This window comes from Pristis pectinata, chromosome 26 (genome assembly GCF_009764475.1).
Source record: "Pristis pectinata isolate sPriPec2 chromosome 26, sPriPec2.1.pri, whole genome shotgun sequence".
Lineage (NCBI taxonomy): Eukaryota > Metazoa > Chordata > Chondrichthyes > Rhinopristiformes > Pristidae > Pristis > Pristis pectinata.
This window is the reverse complement of record NC_067430.1, coordinates 19276360-19293077: the sequence shown is the minus strand read 5'-3', so window position 1 is coordinate 19293077 and position 16718 is coordinate 19276360. Positions and strand designations below refer to the sequence as shown.

At 44.6% G+C, this 16718-nt stretch overlaps 2 protein-coding genes across 8 annotated transcripts in view; one reads left to right on the top strand and one right to left on the bottom strand.

Moving 5' to 3' along the window:
- Positions 1 to 9389, bottom strand: part of LOC127583436 (telomere zinc finger-associated protein-like) — a 29209-nt gene extending 19820 nt beyond the window's left edge. For 2 of the 6 annotated variants that reach the window (XM_052039451.1, XM_052039446.1), the window contains exon 1: positions 9285 to 9389. The gene's annotated coding sequence lies outside the window, so the exon portion shown is untranslated. Of the gene's footprint in view, positions 1 to 933; positions 1094 to 3056; positions 3493 to 9284 lie in introns of those variants that run through there. The other 4 variants (XM_052039448.1, XM_052039447.1, XM_052039449.1 and 1 more) reach the window with 3 other exon arrangements.
- Positions 9293 to 16468, top strand: icmt (isoprenylcysteine carboxyl methyltransferase). Of its 2 annotated transcripts, none has more exons than XM_052039453.1 (5): positions 9293 to 9600; positions 11235 to 11323; positions 11935 to 12002; positions 13282 to 13499; positions 13943 to 16468. In XM_052039453.1, the coding sequence occupies exons 1-5, from the start codon at positions 9412 to 9414 to the stop codon at positions 14123 to 14125; spliced, it is 747 nt and encodes a 248-aa protein (XP_051895413.1). In that variant the 5' UTR covers positions 9293 to 9411; the 3' UTR covers positions 14126 to 16468. The 2 variants fall into 2 exon arrangements, with proteins under 2 accessions (XP_051895413.1, XP_051895412.1); XM_052039452.1 differs by having other exon boundaries at positions 9295 to 9600; positions 11833 to 12002; positions 13943 to 16460.
- Positions 16469 to 16718: the final 250 nt, after the last annotated feature.

The window sequence follows — 16718 nt, the reverse complement described above, 5'->3', positions numbered from 1 at the left end:
AAAAATTGGATAAATTCACAAAAGAATTGCATGGCAATGGGGAAAGAGCAGTTGAGGGACTAACTGGATTGTTCTTTCCCTGCTGCACTGCTCTACAGTTCCAAAGATCACTCCAATTGTACCATGAAATACTCCCAAGGCAGGTACAGCACAGAGTAAAGTTCCCCACACAATTCGTGGATATATTTTGATAAAGTCCCAACGAGCCTTTCTGGCCATTTCTTACCCCTCCTATTCAACAGCCACTCTGAGTGATTTCATGGTTTTCTATTTCTTAATAGTTGCTCATTATGTCACAGAGCCTGCCCTCAGTTTCACAAATAGAAATTTTTCTTAAAAAAAGAGATTTTGTATACGAGGGAATACTTAATGTAAAAGCAAGGATTTCAATTAATCGCAGGTAAAACATACTTCTGCATCCCACAATCATTGATTCACCCTAAACTAGAACAGACAATGCTGTAAACAAAGCTAGTATACATCATTGTGCAAAAGTCAACATCATACTAGCAGCCACACTGTACAACTTAGGGTAATACAGCAATACACAGTACATTTAGCAGCTTAGCAATACGCCCAGGTAATGTAACAGACAAGGTTGTCTTAACATTCATTAATTGGGTAATGGTTGGAATGAATGGGAAGGTTTTGACATTTATTCTGTTTGGTCCATTGAGACTGTTTGCAGTTGAGAGTGAACAGGAACGTGTTTAATTGACTGGGACTGGGAAAAAATCTGATCCAATGGAATTTTGTTAAATGGAGCTTACAATCACAAGTTGAGCTTCCTTTGAAAATGCCTATGATAACTGCCATTGTTTAGTGGTAGAAGTCTTGACCCCTAAATCAGAAGGTTAAAGTTCCAATCCAAAGATCTAATCACAAAACCTAGTCTGATATTTCCAGTGTAAGAGAAGACCTGGACTTCCAGACCTTTCTGATGTGAAGTTTAACTCAAGTGCTGTTTGCCCTCTCAATTGTATACAATCAATCCAATCGTACAATTTTTCAAAGAGCTGGGGATTTTTTTTCCTTTCGTCTTGGCCAATCCCTCATTCTCAAAAAAAAGAGTTGATCATTGTCATATTGCTGTCTGTGGAATAAGATAGAAAATGCTGCAGTTACTTGGCAGATCTTTCAGGGGGAAGAAAAAGAATTAAGACAATAACCCCTTATCAGATGTATTGAACTCTCTCTTCCCCCCTCCCATTTTTGTCCCCTTTCCCTCAACCCCCTCTCACCAGCCCCTATCTCCATATCCCTCCCCACCCTAGTTCCATCCACCCACTACATACACAGGTTTACCACCCCACCCACCCACCCACTCTGGTTCTAACTGCCATTCACCTCTCTCCTAATGGTTCCCATTCTCACCCCCTTTATTTATCAGAGTCCAGTACTGGTGGCCCTTTGTGTTTCTGCTTAGCTCCCACCAACAGCTGTCTCCAATCTTCACACTCGTCTTCACCCACCTTGCTCCATCTGCCTCCCAGTATTGTTTTTCCCTCTCTTTGTCTGCCTCCATCTATCATTCACTTGCCACTGTCTCCCAATTCCACCCCTGCTCCCCTCCCCGGCACAACCTGCCTGTCAAGTGGCAGGGCAGTGTAGTGGTTAGCGTAACACTATTACAGCACCAGCGACCCAGGTTCAATTCCACCGCTGTAAGGAGTTTGTACGTTCTCCCCGCATCTGCGTGGGTTTCCTCCGGGTGCTCCAGTTTCCTCCCACAATCCAAAGGCGTACAGGTTAGGAGTGTTGGGCAAGCTATGTTGGCGCCAGAAGAGTGGCAACATGTGCAGGCTGCCCCCCAACACATTCTCAGTAACGGAAAAAGACACATTTCACTGTGTGTTTCGATGTACATGTGACTAATACCTTAAATGAATAGATATCTATTACACCCCCTCAGTCCACCAATCACCTTAGACTCCTGTCTTACCACTCCCCCTCCCCTCTTTATACTGGTCATCTTGCCTCTCCACTCTCTATGTCCTAATGCAGAGTTTCGACCCAGAACGACGACGATTCCTTTCCACCCACAGATGCTGCTTTACCCGCTGAGTTCCTCGAGCAGATTGTTTGTTGCTCCAGATTCCAGCAGTGTCTCAACTATCTCTTAGTCAAATATAACACACTATCTGAATGTATTCCAAGTAAATTGGTCAAATCCCATCCAGATTTCCTATTCTCCCACAAACTGCTTCAGTAAATGAGCTGAATTTACGATGGTAGTTTATCAAATACCTTATTTAAAACATTTAACAAAAAAATTCTACAGAAGCAAATCCCAATATGTTTGACTCAAAAAGAACAAAGTAGACAATGGACCAACTAAACAGGGGGAATTTTAAAAAAGTAGGAAAGAACAACAAAACTGTTAGCAATGGAGTTCTAGGGCATAGCAACAGAAGATTCATCACCGTTGGAGAAAGGCAAAAAGGTATAAAAGGAGAAAACAAACATTCAGGGAAAGAACAAGGGGTAATTAAGACTCCAGTATGTAGGTACAGAAAGACTCTGAAAGAATCTAAAGGGCCAATATGTCAATTGTTATGATATCAGATTGGTGTAGGGGAACAAGTCCAGAAAAACAAGGGCTGGACCATTGGGTAAGCAAGGAACAAGAAATGAATAAAAAGAACCATAACTATAACCATTTTAAAGAAAAGAGTTTCGTTATTACAGAGGATTCCATAACCTTCCTCTCTCCAGAATAAACAACCCTATTCTCTCAACTGAGCCATACACACAAAAAAAGCAGGATATTTTCAGATAAATGAATTGTAAGTTACTTGTTCTGCAGGCACAGATATTTTGGCTAATTGGTACTTATGTTTTCAGCAACTTAATGGGTTTTAAATTTTAAAGGGGGCCTCTTCAGCTCAAAATAATTTTAAACAAAATCTATACAATTAAACTATCAGTGAGCAATTCAGAAGCACGGAAAAGCACACAAACACGCGATCAGTGTCAAAACATTTAGGTGTGTGAAGACTCATTTCCCTCCATTACCTCATACACCCCAAAGTAGCAAAGACTGAAAGGCTGTTTACCGACAGTAAGAAGATTGCATTTTGCCTTTTCGACAACTCATTCTACGTTTCTTTACCTGAAGAGGGGTGTTTTCTGTACCACAGACGCGGAATGTGGTAGGAACGAGGAACACAGACTGATCGTCTGCAGTAAAACAGCTTTAAACCATCTCGAAGCTACTGTCAAGTGAAAACTGCATCGCAACTGAGCATGCGCGGACTGTTGCCCTCCGAAACTCTGCGCATGTGCAAGAACGCCGGGTACGCTGGGTGATGCAGTCCTCCGTAGTTTCTTACAGGTGTCCTCTGTCTTCTCTCCACCTAGTTTCCCTCGCACCTTTCGGGGGATCTTCACATGCGGATAGTTGCCATCCCTTTGGCTCTGTCCACCCGTGAAAAGACAGCCTATAGCAGGCGCTCTGCGGAGCGGCATCACAAAATGGCGACCGAGAGGCTCCGGCTCGTCACGTTGCGGCTGCGACCTCGGGCGCCATCTTGGAACTATTAATCTGGTAACCATGGAGACGGTGACCGGAAACCAGCCGGAGCCATTTGAACTTGCCCACCAAACATTGATCTATTTTGCTTTGCAAATGTAAAACACACTGATCGTTCTCGATTAGAAACTAAATACCTTTCTATACATCGACTGGAGAAACAAGAGGCTGCAGATGCTGGAATCCGGAGCACATTTCCATGTATAGCGGCTGTTTTCCCAAAGCGATTGCCTTCAGCGGACTGTCCAAACCACCACATGGCTGGCAGATCAATAACACTGAAGCAGGAGTCATGAAGTAAAACAAAGTTTTTGCAACACTCAGCCGGTCAGGCAGGATCAGTTGAGTGAGAAACGGAGAACCCCTAATGAAAAGTTATAGACCAGAAACATTATGTTTCCCTGTTCACAGACGCAAACTGACTTGCAGTGTACTTCCAGCGCTTCTTTTCATATCAGGATTTCCAGAATCTGCAATATTTTGCGTTTGGGTTAAAGTTGGATGTCCATATTTAGGCTATGGCTTGTAATCTTTTTTGCACGGATATTTTGGAAATCACCAGCAAACTACCACCCTTAGGTGATTGTTTACAATCTGGACGGCTGTTTTTGTGTCTACAGATTTATTATGGGTTGGGATTTTCGCTGGCGGGTGTATTATGTGTTATTTAGTCATAATAAAGAACTACAGTTCCCAGCAGGCAATGCAAGGCGTCGCATGGGGAACCGGAAGTGCAGGATAGAGCTGTGAAAAAAGCCAGCCAGGCCCTGGTGTCGTAAGTCTGTGCAGTATGTTGTTTTTTTTAAATAAATGTTCCAATGTGAAACCCACGCCAAGTTTGTCTCGTGATGAAGAACAAACATAACAGTGGGTATTTGACAGCTTTCACAGGGGTTTTGCTTCACCTTAGGGGTGTAATATGGTGGTCTATCCATGGTAACTTCATTAAATGATTTCCCCTATATCACCAATAGGTCCATTGACCCTGGTAAACTATACAATAAATCTGTTAAGAATGGGGTTTTTTCAAGGTTATGAACCAGGAAACTTGACTGCAACTTCGTAGTCCAGTTATGCCACAATGCAATTCAATATTAAAAGCTTAAGAACACCAGGTGTTGATGAGACTTCACCTAGAGTATTATGTACAGTTTAAAAAATTATATATTTTGACTGTTTCTTGGGATGGTAAGTTTGTCCTATGAGGAGATATTGAGCTGGTTAGAGAATTTAGAAAAACAAGGGGTTATCTAATTGAAACTTGCAAAACTCTTACAATTCCTACAGGGCTCAGCAGGTTGGATGCAGGGAAGACATTTCCCTGGGTGAGGAATCGATAGCAGGGGACACAGTTTCACTTAAGGTGTAGATAATTTTATGATAAAGATGAGGGAGAAATTTCTTCAGAATTCACTACCCTAGAGGGCTGAATTACTGGGTTCATTGAAAAATAGATTGATAGATTTCAGAATATTAAGTGAATCAAGGGAGGTAGAGATAGTAAAAAGAAAATACTATTTTCCTTTACTGTCTGAGAAACTGAGGTAGAAAATAATGATGAATATACAATAAGTGGTAAGGTACTAAGGAATGTTGATGAACAGAGGGACCTTAGGGTTCAAATCCATAGTTCCCTAAAAGTGGCCATGTTTGCTTTTAAGTCAGAGCATAGAATATAAAAGTGGGATGTTATGTTGCAATTTTACAGAACACTGGTTAGAAAGCACCTGGAATATTGTGTCAGGTTCTGGTCACCACGCTGCAGAAGGATGTGCTTGTGCTGGACAGAGTGCTGAGGAGAAACATCAGGACGTTGCCTGATTGAAGGACTTTAATATGGGGAGATATTGGACAGGCTGGGCATATTTTCCATGGAATGAAGGATGCTGAGGGGTGACTTGATAGAGGTATATAAAATTATACGAGTCACAGACAAGATAGATTGTAAGAATCTTCTCCCCACAGTCAGGGTATAAAAAACAAAAGGGCATAGGTTTAAGGTAAGAGGAATGAGTTTTAAAGAGGATCTGAGGGGTAAGTCTTTACACAGAGAGTGGTTAATATCTGGAACTTGCCTGCAAGAGGTGGTGGTGGAATCAGATACAATCACTATGTTTATGAGACATTTAGACAGGCACTTGAATATGGAAGGCATAGAAGGCAGGCAAATGGGATTCGTGTCGATGGGCAAAAATATCACCATGGACGTGGTAGGCTGAAGGGCCCATCTTCTGTGCAGTACAACTCTCTGACCTATGATCTTGATGAATAGTGAAGCAGCTAGAAGGTTCAATTGGCCTACTCCTGCTTTCTAATTCTTATTTTCTCATGTAAGGAAAAAAATATTTGTTACAGAATTGAAAGCAATCAACCATCAGGAAAGTTTGAGAAATCTGGGCTCTTTGGATCAGAGAAGACTAACAGGAAACCTGCCAGAGCTCTCTAGCTCTGGGAGCAGAGAGCACTTGGCCATACAGACTTGGATAAACTGCAAATGTAGGCAACTGCAGAACAAGGCCATTAAAAGACACCAACAGATCAAATAAAAAGCTTAGACTAAATTTTAGAGAAACGAAGGACTGCAGATGCTGGAATAAATTTTACTAAGGAAAGTGAGACATGATGAACTCATTGTCACATTGCGTGGATGAGCCAAAGTGCAGTAATGCTTCATAAGGGAAGAAGAAACAAGAGCAGTAGCAGGGCAATAGGCCCCTTGAGCCTGCTCTGCACTCACAAAGGTCATGGCTGATCTCAAGACCACTTTCCCTCTCTCCCTACATATGCCTTGACTCCTATGTTTAAATGTCTGTCTCTGCCTGAAATATATTTAATGATTCCACCCTCATATAGCTCTTTGAGATTGAAAATTCTAGAAGGTCAGGATTCTCTAACAGAAGAAATTCTTCCTTATCTCCCTTTTTAAATGCCTTCTCGTTCCAGATAATACCACTAGGGAAACATTCTCTCAGCATCCATTCTGTAAATCCCCTTCAGAATTTTATATTTCAATAAGATCACCTCTCAGTTTTTTCCAAATTCCATTGAGTATAGGCCCAACCCTGCTCAACCTTCTTTATACATCAGTCCATTCAATTCAGGAATCAAACTGGTGAAACCTTTTTCTGCATTGCCTCTAATGCAAGTACGTCCTTCTTCAAATATGGAGACCAATTGTACACAGTACTCCCAGGTGTGGTTTCCACCAGAACACTGTAAAGCTGCATCAAACTTGTTTTATATTCCATCTCCCCCGCAATAAACACACTAACATTGCAAATAGCCTCTCCTCATTACTTAATGTATCTGCATGCTTTTGATGTTCATATATTAGGGATGGTGAAATATAGTAGGATGTGGGAAAAGTACAAAGTGGGAGAAATCTTTTGTGAAATATAAATATCAACATAAGCCAAATGGGCTAAATAGACTGTATGAACAGTGCAACTGTATTTTCCTTCGTTCCTGAGTGATTCTCAGTGTCCAGCTCAAGTTGCAAATTACATTTGAAGAACCAATTCTGCTCATTGGACTGAGTTCCTCCAACAGGTTGTTTGTTGCTCTGGATTCCAACATCTGCAGAGCCTTACATCTCTCTGCCTAATTATGCTATTCCTTTACCAAAGTGCTTGATTCCTAATTTCCCAATGGCTGTTTCCAGATGTGAGACCCTCTCTGGTCCAGCAGACGATCATCAGTTAAGAATTGTTATACAATCTTTGTAGAATTGCCAGTGTTCAATCCCCGCAGAACTACCAAAACTTGTGATCAGTGCCTACAACTAGGCTGTCTCTACTCAGTAACAGAGCCAGCACTTTCTGAAAAAACACCTTTTTTTAAAACATATTTTTCAGGATGATCTAAAGTGCATACTTAATACATTCTCTCTTCTCCCCCCTGCCATCGGGCAGAAAATACAAAAGCCTGAAAGAACGTACTAGCAGGCTCGAGGCCAGCTTTCATTATTGAGACGGACCTCAAGTACGATCACCATGGACTCTTGACCTCACAATCTACCCTCGTCATGGCTTGCACCTTTTGTCGACTTTCACTGCCAACACTTCATCTGCCTTCTTGTTATTGCTTTTCCCTTGCACTACCTCGATGAACTGATGTGGATGAAAATGATCTGTATGGATGGCATGCAAACAAAGTTTTCACTGCACCTCAGTACATGTGACAATAATTTACCAATTTAATTTACCAATATGCCAGGAAAGACGGCAGCAAATTTACACAAATGATCTGCGATGTTGGCATAGCGTCAACAGTGGGCCAGCCCACTGGGGAACAACTCTACTAGTCTTCTTCAAAGCTGTCCTATTGCATCATTTAGGTCCAGCAGAGAAAGGCAGATGGAGCCTCCATGTAACGTCCCGTCCAACATCACACCCATCATAGCCCAAGCCTCCTCCCCCCCCAGCCCAGCCTCAAGCCCTCCCTCCCCCCCCCAGCCCAGCCTCAAGCCCTCCCCTCCCCACCCCCAGCCCAGCCTCAGCCCTCCCTCCCCCCCCCAGCCCAGCCTCAAGCCCTCCCTCCCCCCCCCAGCCCAGCCTCAACCCTCCCTCCCCCCCCCAGCCACGCCTCAAGCCCTCCCTCCCCCCCCCAGCCCAGCCTCAAGCCCTCCCTCCCCCCCAGCCCAGCCTCAAGCCCTCCTCCCCCCCCAGCCCAGCCTCAAGCCCTCCCTCCCCCCCCAGCCCACGCTCCCCTCCCGCCCCCCCCAGCCCACGCTCCCCTCCCTCCCCCCCCAGCCCACGCTCCCCTCCCTCCCCCCCCAGCCCACGCTCTCCCTCCCTCCCCCCCCAGCCCACGCTCTCCTCCTCCCCCCCCAGCCCACGCTCTCCTCCCTCCCCCCCCAGCCCACGCTCTCCTCCCTCCCCCCCCCCAGCCCACGCTCTCCTCCCTCCCCCCCCCAGCCCACGCTCTCCTCCCTCCCCCCCCCCAGCCCACGCTCTCCTCCCTCCCCCCCCCAGCCCACGCTCTCCTCCCTCCCCCCCCCAGCCCACGCTCTCCTCCCTCCCCCCCCAGCCCACGCTCTCCTCCCTCCCCCCCCCAGCCCACGCTCTCCTCCTCTCCCACCCCAGCCCACGCTCTCCCCCTCCCCCCCCAGCCCACGCTCTCCTCCCTCCCCCCCCCCAGCCCACGCTACTCCTTCCCTCCCCCCCCCAGCCCACGCTCTCCTCCCTCCCCCCCCAGCCCACGCTCTCCTCCCTCCCCCCCCCCAGCCCACGCTCTCCTCCTCCCCCCCCCCCAGCCCACGCTCTCCTCCCTCCCCCCCCCCAGCCCCCGCTCTCCTCCCTCCCCCCCCCCAGCCCACGCTCTCCTCCCTCCCCCCCCCCAGCCCACGCTCTCCTCCCTCCCCCCCCCCAGCCCACGCTCTCCTCCCTCCCCCCCCCCAGCCCACGCTCTCCTCCCTCCCCCAGCCACGCTCTCCTCCCTCCCCCCCCCCCAGCCCCACGCTCTCCTCCCTCCCCCCCCCCCTAGCCCACGCTCTCCTCCCTCCCCCCCCCCCAGCCCACGCTCTCCTCCCTCCCCCCCCCCCAGCCACGCTCTCCTCCCTCCCCCCCCCCCCAGCCCACGCTCTCCTCCCTCCCCCCCCCCCCAGCCCACGCTCTCCTCCCTCCCCCCCCCCCCAGCCCACGCTCTCCTCCCTCCCCCCCCCCCCAGCCCACGCTCTCCTCCCTCCCCCCCCCCCAGCCCACGCTCTCCTCCCTCCCCCCGGCCCACGCTCTCCTCCCTCCCCCCGCCTTACCAGAATCACGTGACTCAGCCGTACTCCACGGCTGCGCAGTCGGGATCAGGGAGCCTTCCGCGGACTCTCGCGAGTCCCACCAGGCCCCGCAACGTTTGGGGTGAATCTCGCGAGACTAGGAGCGGCGATGGCAGGTGGCCGGCTGGTCGCCGAGGGCCGGCTGAGCGCCGCTTGTTTCGTGCTCGGAGTTTCCGTCGTCCTGGTGCCGGGACTCATCGGGACCCAGTCCGCTCTCATCAGTCGTGCGCTGCTGGCACTCTACCTAGCTGTCATTAACGTCCTGTTACTGCTGTTGTATCGAGGGCTCCATTACCAGGTAACACCTGTGGTTGGGACGATGAGGGGGAGACCGGCCGTCAGGGAGCGGGGAGCGGCGGCGGGGAGACCCGCCTGGCGAGAAGCGCTTCGGAGGGAAGGGAGGCGACGTTGGTCGGTGCTTTGGCCGCGGTTACCGGGGAGCGCCTCCTGGTGACGCGGGCAGTTGTGCGCAGGGGTGGGGACTCGGTGCCTCCTGCAGCTGAACAGCCCAGTCTGTCTGTTTCCTGACGCAGGGAATTTCCTCCCTACACTTCCCGCACCACCCCGGCGCCAACATTATCCCGGTTCTCTCTGCAACCAGTCCACTACTCAAGAGTGCCGCTCCTTCAGTCTTTGCACCTTTCCTCCCCTGCATCTTGTCCTCAAAGCCAACTTTAGAGCGGGGCGAGTTGGTTTAGAGAGTAACGCTTCGGTTAAAAACAAAAAAAAACCGAAGACGCTGAAAATCTGAGTAGTTGAGGTAGAATATGGGGAGAGAGAAACAGTTAACGTTTCAGTTTGGTTTTTAAATCCAAAACTGGAAAAGTGAGAAAACACGGTTTAAGTTGCAGAGAGGGAAAGGGGTGAGGAGAAGGGAATGTTTGTGATCAGAATTATCCAAATGACACATTGTGTTGACGTTATCTGCGAGGGCAATGAATGCTCTGAAAATGAAAGGTCTGATCCGTGGGTAGGAACATTGAGGGCGGCACAGTGGTGCATCAGGCAAGTTGCTCTCTTGCAGCTCCAGCGACCCAGGTTTGATCCTGACAGTGGTTACTACCTGTGTGGAGTTTGTATGTTTACAACGCTATAACAATGTGGATTTCCTCAGTGCACTTGGGTTTATTCCCACATCCCAGATATGTGCTGGTGGTTGATTGCCTCCTGTAAACTTCCCCTATGATAGATGGGTGGTAAGAGAATGTGTGTGGAGTTTCTGGGCATATGAGAGAGAAAGTTGCAGGGAAATAAGTGGGGGGATGAAGTTGATGGGATTGCTTTGAGAGCTGATATAGACTTGATGGATCAAATGGTCTATTCTTATGTTGTTAGAAAACGAAAAAGTCCCATCCTTTCCAGGAGATTATGAACCTCTATTATTCCGTACCTAAGAGAGCAATGGATACTCAGTCATCGAGTATATTCAGGCTGTGATTGATAGCTCTTTGAGCATTTAATGAATCGAGATATGGTAATTAGGTGGGAAAGTGGATTTGAGGCAAGTGATCAGCCATGATCTTATTGGACAGCAGAGCGGCCTCAGGAGCACGTAGCCGATTCTTGCTTCAAGTTCATATGTTCTCTGGGATTGTTGGAATATTACGGTTGCAAAGCAAAATTATGCATATTGGTATTGGTTTATTATTGTCACTTGTACCGAGGTACAGTGAAAAACTTGTCTTGCATACCGATTGTACAGGTCAATTCATTACACAGTGCAGTTACATTGAGTGTTTGGAAACCTGTATAAAACAAAAAATGCAATGCTGGAAATATCCAGCAGATCAACCAGCACCTTAGGAAAAAGAAACAGTTAACGTTTTGGGTTAATCTCCTTTTACCAAGAGGAGAGATGTTGGTGATGAAATGGAGGGCAGGAGGGAGTGGCAAATACTAGATTTGATTTTGACTTCTAATCTATGCCTCCAGATTGCTGTTAGGGCCTGTTTCCTTGGTTTCGTTTGTGGCTGTGGTTTAATACTGAGCTTTGGAGGATCATCGTGGCAACATTTTGGATGGTATGTTGATTTGCTAGGTTGCTTCGGGTCTGCATGGGTGAGGCTTAATTAACAGAGAAAAAAAAAATTGTTTGGCACAGCCTCGTATTCAAGTATTTGTTCACAGGCTTCAAAGTCACTCTTCATGTGTCCACATGTCATTTTGTTCTGCTAAACATAAAACAATTAATCATTATTAACTGAGAGTTTTATTTCCATGAATCAGTGGTCAGTAAAAGTAGGATATAATGTATCGATTTTTCAATACAAAGATTAATTTTTTTACCTAACCATCTGTACCTTGCAAAAAAAGTGGTAACAATATACTCAGACATCAAGAGTGCTTTCCTGATATCCTGTAAATCCTGTCCTTAGAAATGTACTTGAATAGTAACTGTTGTATTTTCCTCTTCTAGTAGCTTCAGATAGTGGGTTAGCTTCATGTGAAGGCTCCTCTGTCTAGTAGTAGTAGTAGGAATAAAGAATTCATGGATTTCAGCATAACATTTCAAATGTCTGTTCTTTCACAGGTATTTGTGCTCTCTGAGTTTTTTCCATTATTCAGAATACCTTGTGACTGCAGTTATTAATCCCAGGTCCCTCTCTCTAGACTCTTTCTTGTTAAATCATAGTGCAGAATACAAACTAGCAGCCATGTCTTCCTGGGTGGAATTCACCATTGAGAAACTTCTCTTTCCGGGTGAGTTGTACCTTTTTGTTCAAATTGACATGTGTGATATATTTGTTAAATAAAGAATTTTCCTTGCCCTTCATTATATCAGTTGTGACTTGTAATATGCTTCCAGATTTAAGAAATTGAGACAAAATTGCTACATCCCAAAATCATTAAGGTGTGACTGAACGCAATGGTATGTCCTTGTAGAGCAGAGGCCAGTCCCAACTTTGTTTGACATTAGACATCCATTTTTACTTTGTACTCCTTAATCTTGCAGTGTAGTTGGGAGTCAGGAAGCAAGTCATTTTCCATGTAATATCTGATCTCTAAGCTACACTCTTTTGGCAGTGATATTTGTGGAGCTGATTCAGTTGTTTCTGGTCAATAGTGAGTGAAGGGCTGTAAGACCAGTGTCAAATGGCCCCTCAAGATAAGGAATGGATAGCATCATTCAGTAACTGTAATTCCAATATAGGAGTAGCTGCTCTGAATTTAGGCTGAATTAAAAATTCACAAAAGTTTGGTGAGCAGAACATGTTCATCTCAGTAATTTTCTGTGTAAAGCAGCAAATGGCTGTGGAGATATTCACTCAGCCAGAGCATTCAACAGTAACTTTGTTTTGGAAAGTTGTGCAGAGTATAGTCTCACCCATTTTTGTAGCCGTAGGAATTGTGTGATGTCCTTTATGTTTTTCCCAAATTTCTCTTTTTGCTGCTCTGGAGACGTGATGCATTGTTTCAAGAATGGAGTTTTTACAACACTGAGACCTTGCCTATGTAGCCTGTAATCAGTAGAATAGGGACAGAGATGGAGATGGGTGCTGTAATCAATAGGGATGGAGATAGTTGAGGATCACTGCTATGCCTAGTCCATAACATCCATACATATTTTCCTGTAGGGTTCATTGTCTATTGGTCAGGAATAGCAGTGCTGCCTCTTCTATGTGCCCTCGTACTGAAAGCTGATATTGCCTAAGCTAGTACTAATTTAAAATTGCCAAAAATGAAAAGCGAAGTACTGAAGATAATGAAAATTTAAAATTAGTGAAGATGTTAACTTTTATTTTGCATTTAGTCTCTTGGGCACCTCTGTCGCTTTAGTTTTCTTCAGTATCTACTGTCTCTTTCCCCCACTCAACCACATTCCATGGTTCTGTATTTATTCAAATCAGAATCTACAGTTCTGATGAAAATTAGTTGTCCTTAAAAGTTAAATTTTGTTCTTATCTTCAGAGGTTGAGTGTTTTCTAGCATTTTCTGTTTCAGTAATAGAGAAAACTAAATCTCTCTGCTCCTCATGCAGATATGAAGCAAGTCACATGGCTCAGTTACCTTGGTTTGCTGATGGTCCTATTTGGGGAATCGCTGCGCAAAGCAGCCATGCTGACAGCTGGGTCAAATTTTAATCATATTGTACAGAACGAGAAGGCAGAGTCCCACAGGCTCGTCACCTCTGGAGTCTACTCTTGGTCCAGACATCCATCCTATGTGGGATGGTTTTACTGGAGTATTGGCACTCAGGTAGGTTCATCATCGGTTTTCCTGGCTATACTTAGGAGCAGAAATCCATTACTCCTTTTGTTGATGACACACAATACATTGCAAGTGAGATGCAACCATGGTTCTGAAATATAAATGATTAAAGATAAGAGAGAGCAGTAAATATTGAGGCTTTCTCTGCCCCATTGAAAAGGAGCTATAATGCTGATCACCAGATTAATGGTATCAATTTCTTTCTTGACTGACTGGCATATTAAAAGATAGGTGAGGTTATGTTCTCCAAAAGCAGCTTCTATGACTGACTCTGACACATTCCCATTCCAGCACAAAGGATTGCAATTGGAACAGAAGCAGTAGAATACAATTAGAATGCTTTTTTTTTCTTCTTCCTTTCTCTGTCTAATGCACTGGGGGATGTGATACTTGCTATCCAGAAATGAACCAATTGTCCTTTTTTTTTTCAGGTAATCTTGTGTAATCCCATCTGCATCGTAGGGTACACGTTGGCCTCATGGCGTTTCTTCCGTGAACGTATTGAAGAAGAGGAGATGACTCTGATCCAGTTTTTTGGTGAAGACTATGAACTGTATAAGAAACAGATTCCAACACGGCTTCCCTTCATCAAAGGTGCAAAACTAGAACCATGAAGTGAGAAAAGACAATAAGAAAGAAATGCACAATCAAAACGGGCTATGACTACAGGCTGCCGTTAACCCTTAGCACCTCAATATTGTTTGATTTCAATCTTGAAAAGAATTCCACAGCTGTTGCTGTTGAGAATATCTTAGCTAGCTTCAATCTGTTAGAGCAAGAGTGTGGTGCTGCAGAGGACATATCTGTAAAGGAGCACTGTTGTGGATAGTGGGAACTGAATACACAGTGCAAATTTTAGAGGCCACTCGCTCCAGCTATTGCTTTGACAAAGCCATTCATTATAGACTTTGTACTTCACATAAAGACTGTTTTTGACCAAAAAAATTTCAAGGAGGGCTGCTTTATACTATTTAGGGAAGATGCATTATTGCAATGTACCAACATACTGTATCAGGAAAAGTAAATTCCATAATTATCGGTCTTACTGTAAACACAGATAATCATGGTTTGTTAAAGGTCGGTGGATTTCCTTTTTATTTTGTCATGACCAGAGCCTGTTATGTTTTGTTCAGGAAGATGCTGAAATTAATGATATTTTACATTGAAATTTTTTTTTAGAAAATGGAGGACCAGCTTTTCACCTCTGGATCCTGGTTACATAAGCATAAAGTTTCCCTTACCAAGGACCCTTCATAAAACTGATTTGATGTCTCAACCCAATTCCTACCAGGCATGGGCCTGTCTTTCAAAACCTGCTTCTCATTTTGGATGAATTGTCCACTAAATTGGCTTTCTCACAAGAGAAGTGGGCTGGGAGTGGTCATAGTTGGGCGACCATCTGAGATTGGAGCTGAGTCATCATTGGGGTACTGTTGAGGGAGCTTTGCTGTGTGCTGTACCTGACCTGGAACCACTAAATGGTGACTTTGAGTGCCTGAACTGAAACTGTCTCTTCCCATCCTTCACCTTGAGAAAAAATATACACAAAAATTGATCACCACCTATTCAGTACAATTTTTGTTACTTCTGCACCATTGAGGGAGAATGGGAAAAGTATTACCATATTTAAATATGGGGGAAAAAACTGAAAATGCTGGAAATGTTAAATAAAAACAGGTGCTTACCTGAAATATTAAGCTATCTCTTACATTTTGCATGCTGACTGATTCACTGCTTTTGGGCATTTTCTAGATTTTGTGGCAGCATGGTCATGCTCTTCTATCACTTCAATCCCAGCCCTGAGTTACCACGAGCAGAGTTGGTGCATATCCACAAGTGCACAAATGAGGGAAATTTGCTATTAGCCACATTTCCTTTTGGAGTCTATCAATTCATATCTTTTAAATTAAAGAAAAACATGCATCAAAGCATAATCTGTGATTTTTGAAGTTGTCTGATTCTAATATCAGTTTTTCTTGTCTCCTTCCTGACACTCTTGCCTAGGACCAAAGAACACGAGAACAGTTTCCCATTGATTATTAACCCATATCCCAATTTGATACTTATTTATCCTACAAAGTTTGAACTTTTAATAACGTTTCTTTTGTGCTGTATTTTTAAATATAGAAACATGCCTTCTTGCATCACTGGTATAACGAAAAAGAATACTAAGGCAGGTCCTCATAATGAACAGTATCTCATCCAGTGTAAGGATAAGGGGAGTGCTTCCAATAAACTAGCATAGATACAATGAGCTGAGTAGCCTCCATCTATACTCGTGTTTCTATGATTTTTTTTAAGATGAGCTAATAGTGCTGGGGGAGGTGTGGAGGTGTAGCATGTATGGCAAGGTGTTAGAGAGCAAAGGCACAACAGCCAGAGGTAGGCTGAAGGGAATCTTTTAGTGTATCACCAGCAGAGCTTGTAATGCTGAATCAATTTGCTCATCAATGTGAAGGAGTTGGTGATTAGCAAGCTAGAATTGTTAATGTCCACAGTAATTTGTATCCATGTCCATAAGTCAAGTTAGACAGGAGAAAATGAAAAGTAAATTGAAGGCCTTTCTAAATTACTGCAGGGTAACTCCATTGTAATTGTTCTGATTGGGTAATTATCGTAATTTAGAGAAATGATATGAACTTGTTTCATCTTTTTAAGTAGCTCAAACTTAAGACAACTCATTTTGAAGGACAAATGCCTTTCTGATTTTTCTTAGTTCAAGTGGACACATTGAAAGTTTTGCAATGACTAAATGTGTGTAGGAAAGTTATGAAAAAATTGAAGATTCTGGAAGTCTGAAATAAAAACAGGAAATTCTAGAAACAGTCAGCAAGTAAGCAGCATCCACAGAAAGAGAAATAGTTAATGTTTTGGGTTGAAGATCTTTCATCAGAACTGGGGAAGAGAAAACCAGTTCGTTCTAAGGGTCAGGGAGGGATGGAAAGTTGGTTCCTTGTAAAATTAATCTAGTGAGTGTTAATATTTAGTTGGGCTTGATTTGGGGGTGAAAAAGCTTTGCTGCTGCAAACGTGAGTAATTTTTGGTCTGAAGTGAATAAATTGGCTGCATTGGAGGTAAAATCATGCTGCTACAGTTGGCCTCTGTGACCCTGGGTTGGGTGTGCTGCAATTGAGAGGGGTGTGGGGGGGGGAAGAAATGTTTAAGGTTCCTCATTTTCTGAAAAGAAACCCTTCCTTGTGATGGAGC

Coding starts and splice junctions, on each gene's coding strand:
- icmt (XM_052039452.1), top strand. CDS start 9,412: ATGGCAGGTGGCCGGCTGGTCGCCGAGGGCCGGCTGAGCGCCGCTTGT. Junction 9,601..11,234: donor ATCGAGGGCTCCATTACCAG/GTAACACCTGTG, acceptor CTATGCCTCCAG/ATTGCTGTTAGGGCCTGTTT. Junction 11,324..11,832: donor TCGTGGCAACATTTTGGATG/GTATGTTGATTT, acceptor GTTCTTTCACAG/GTATTTGTGCTCTCTGAGTT.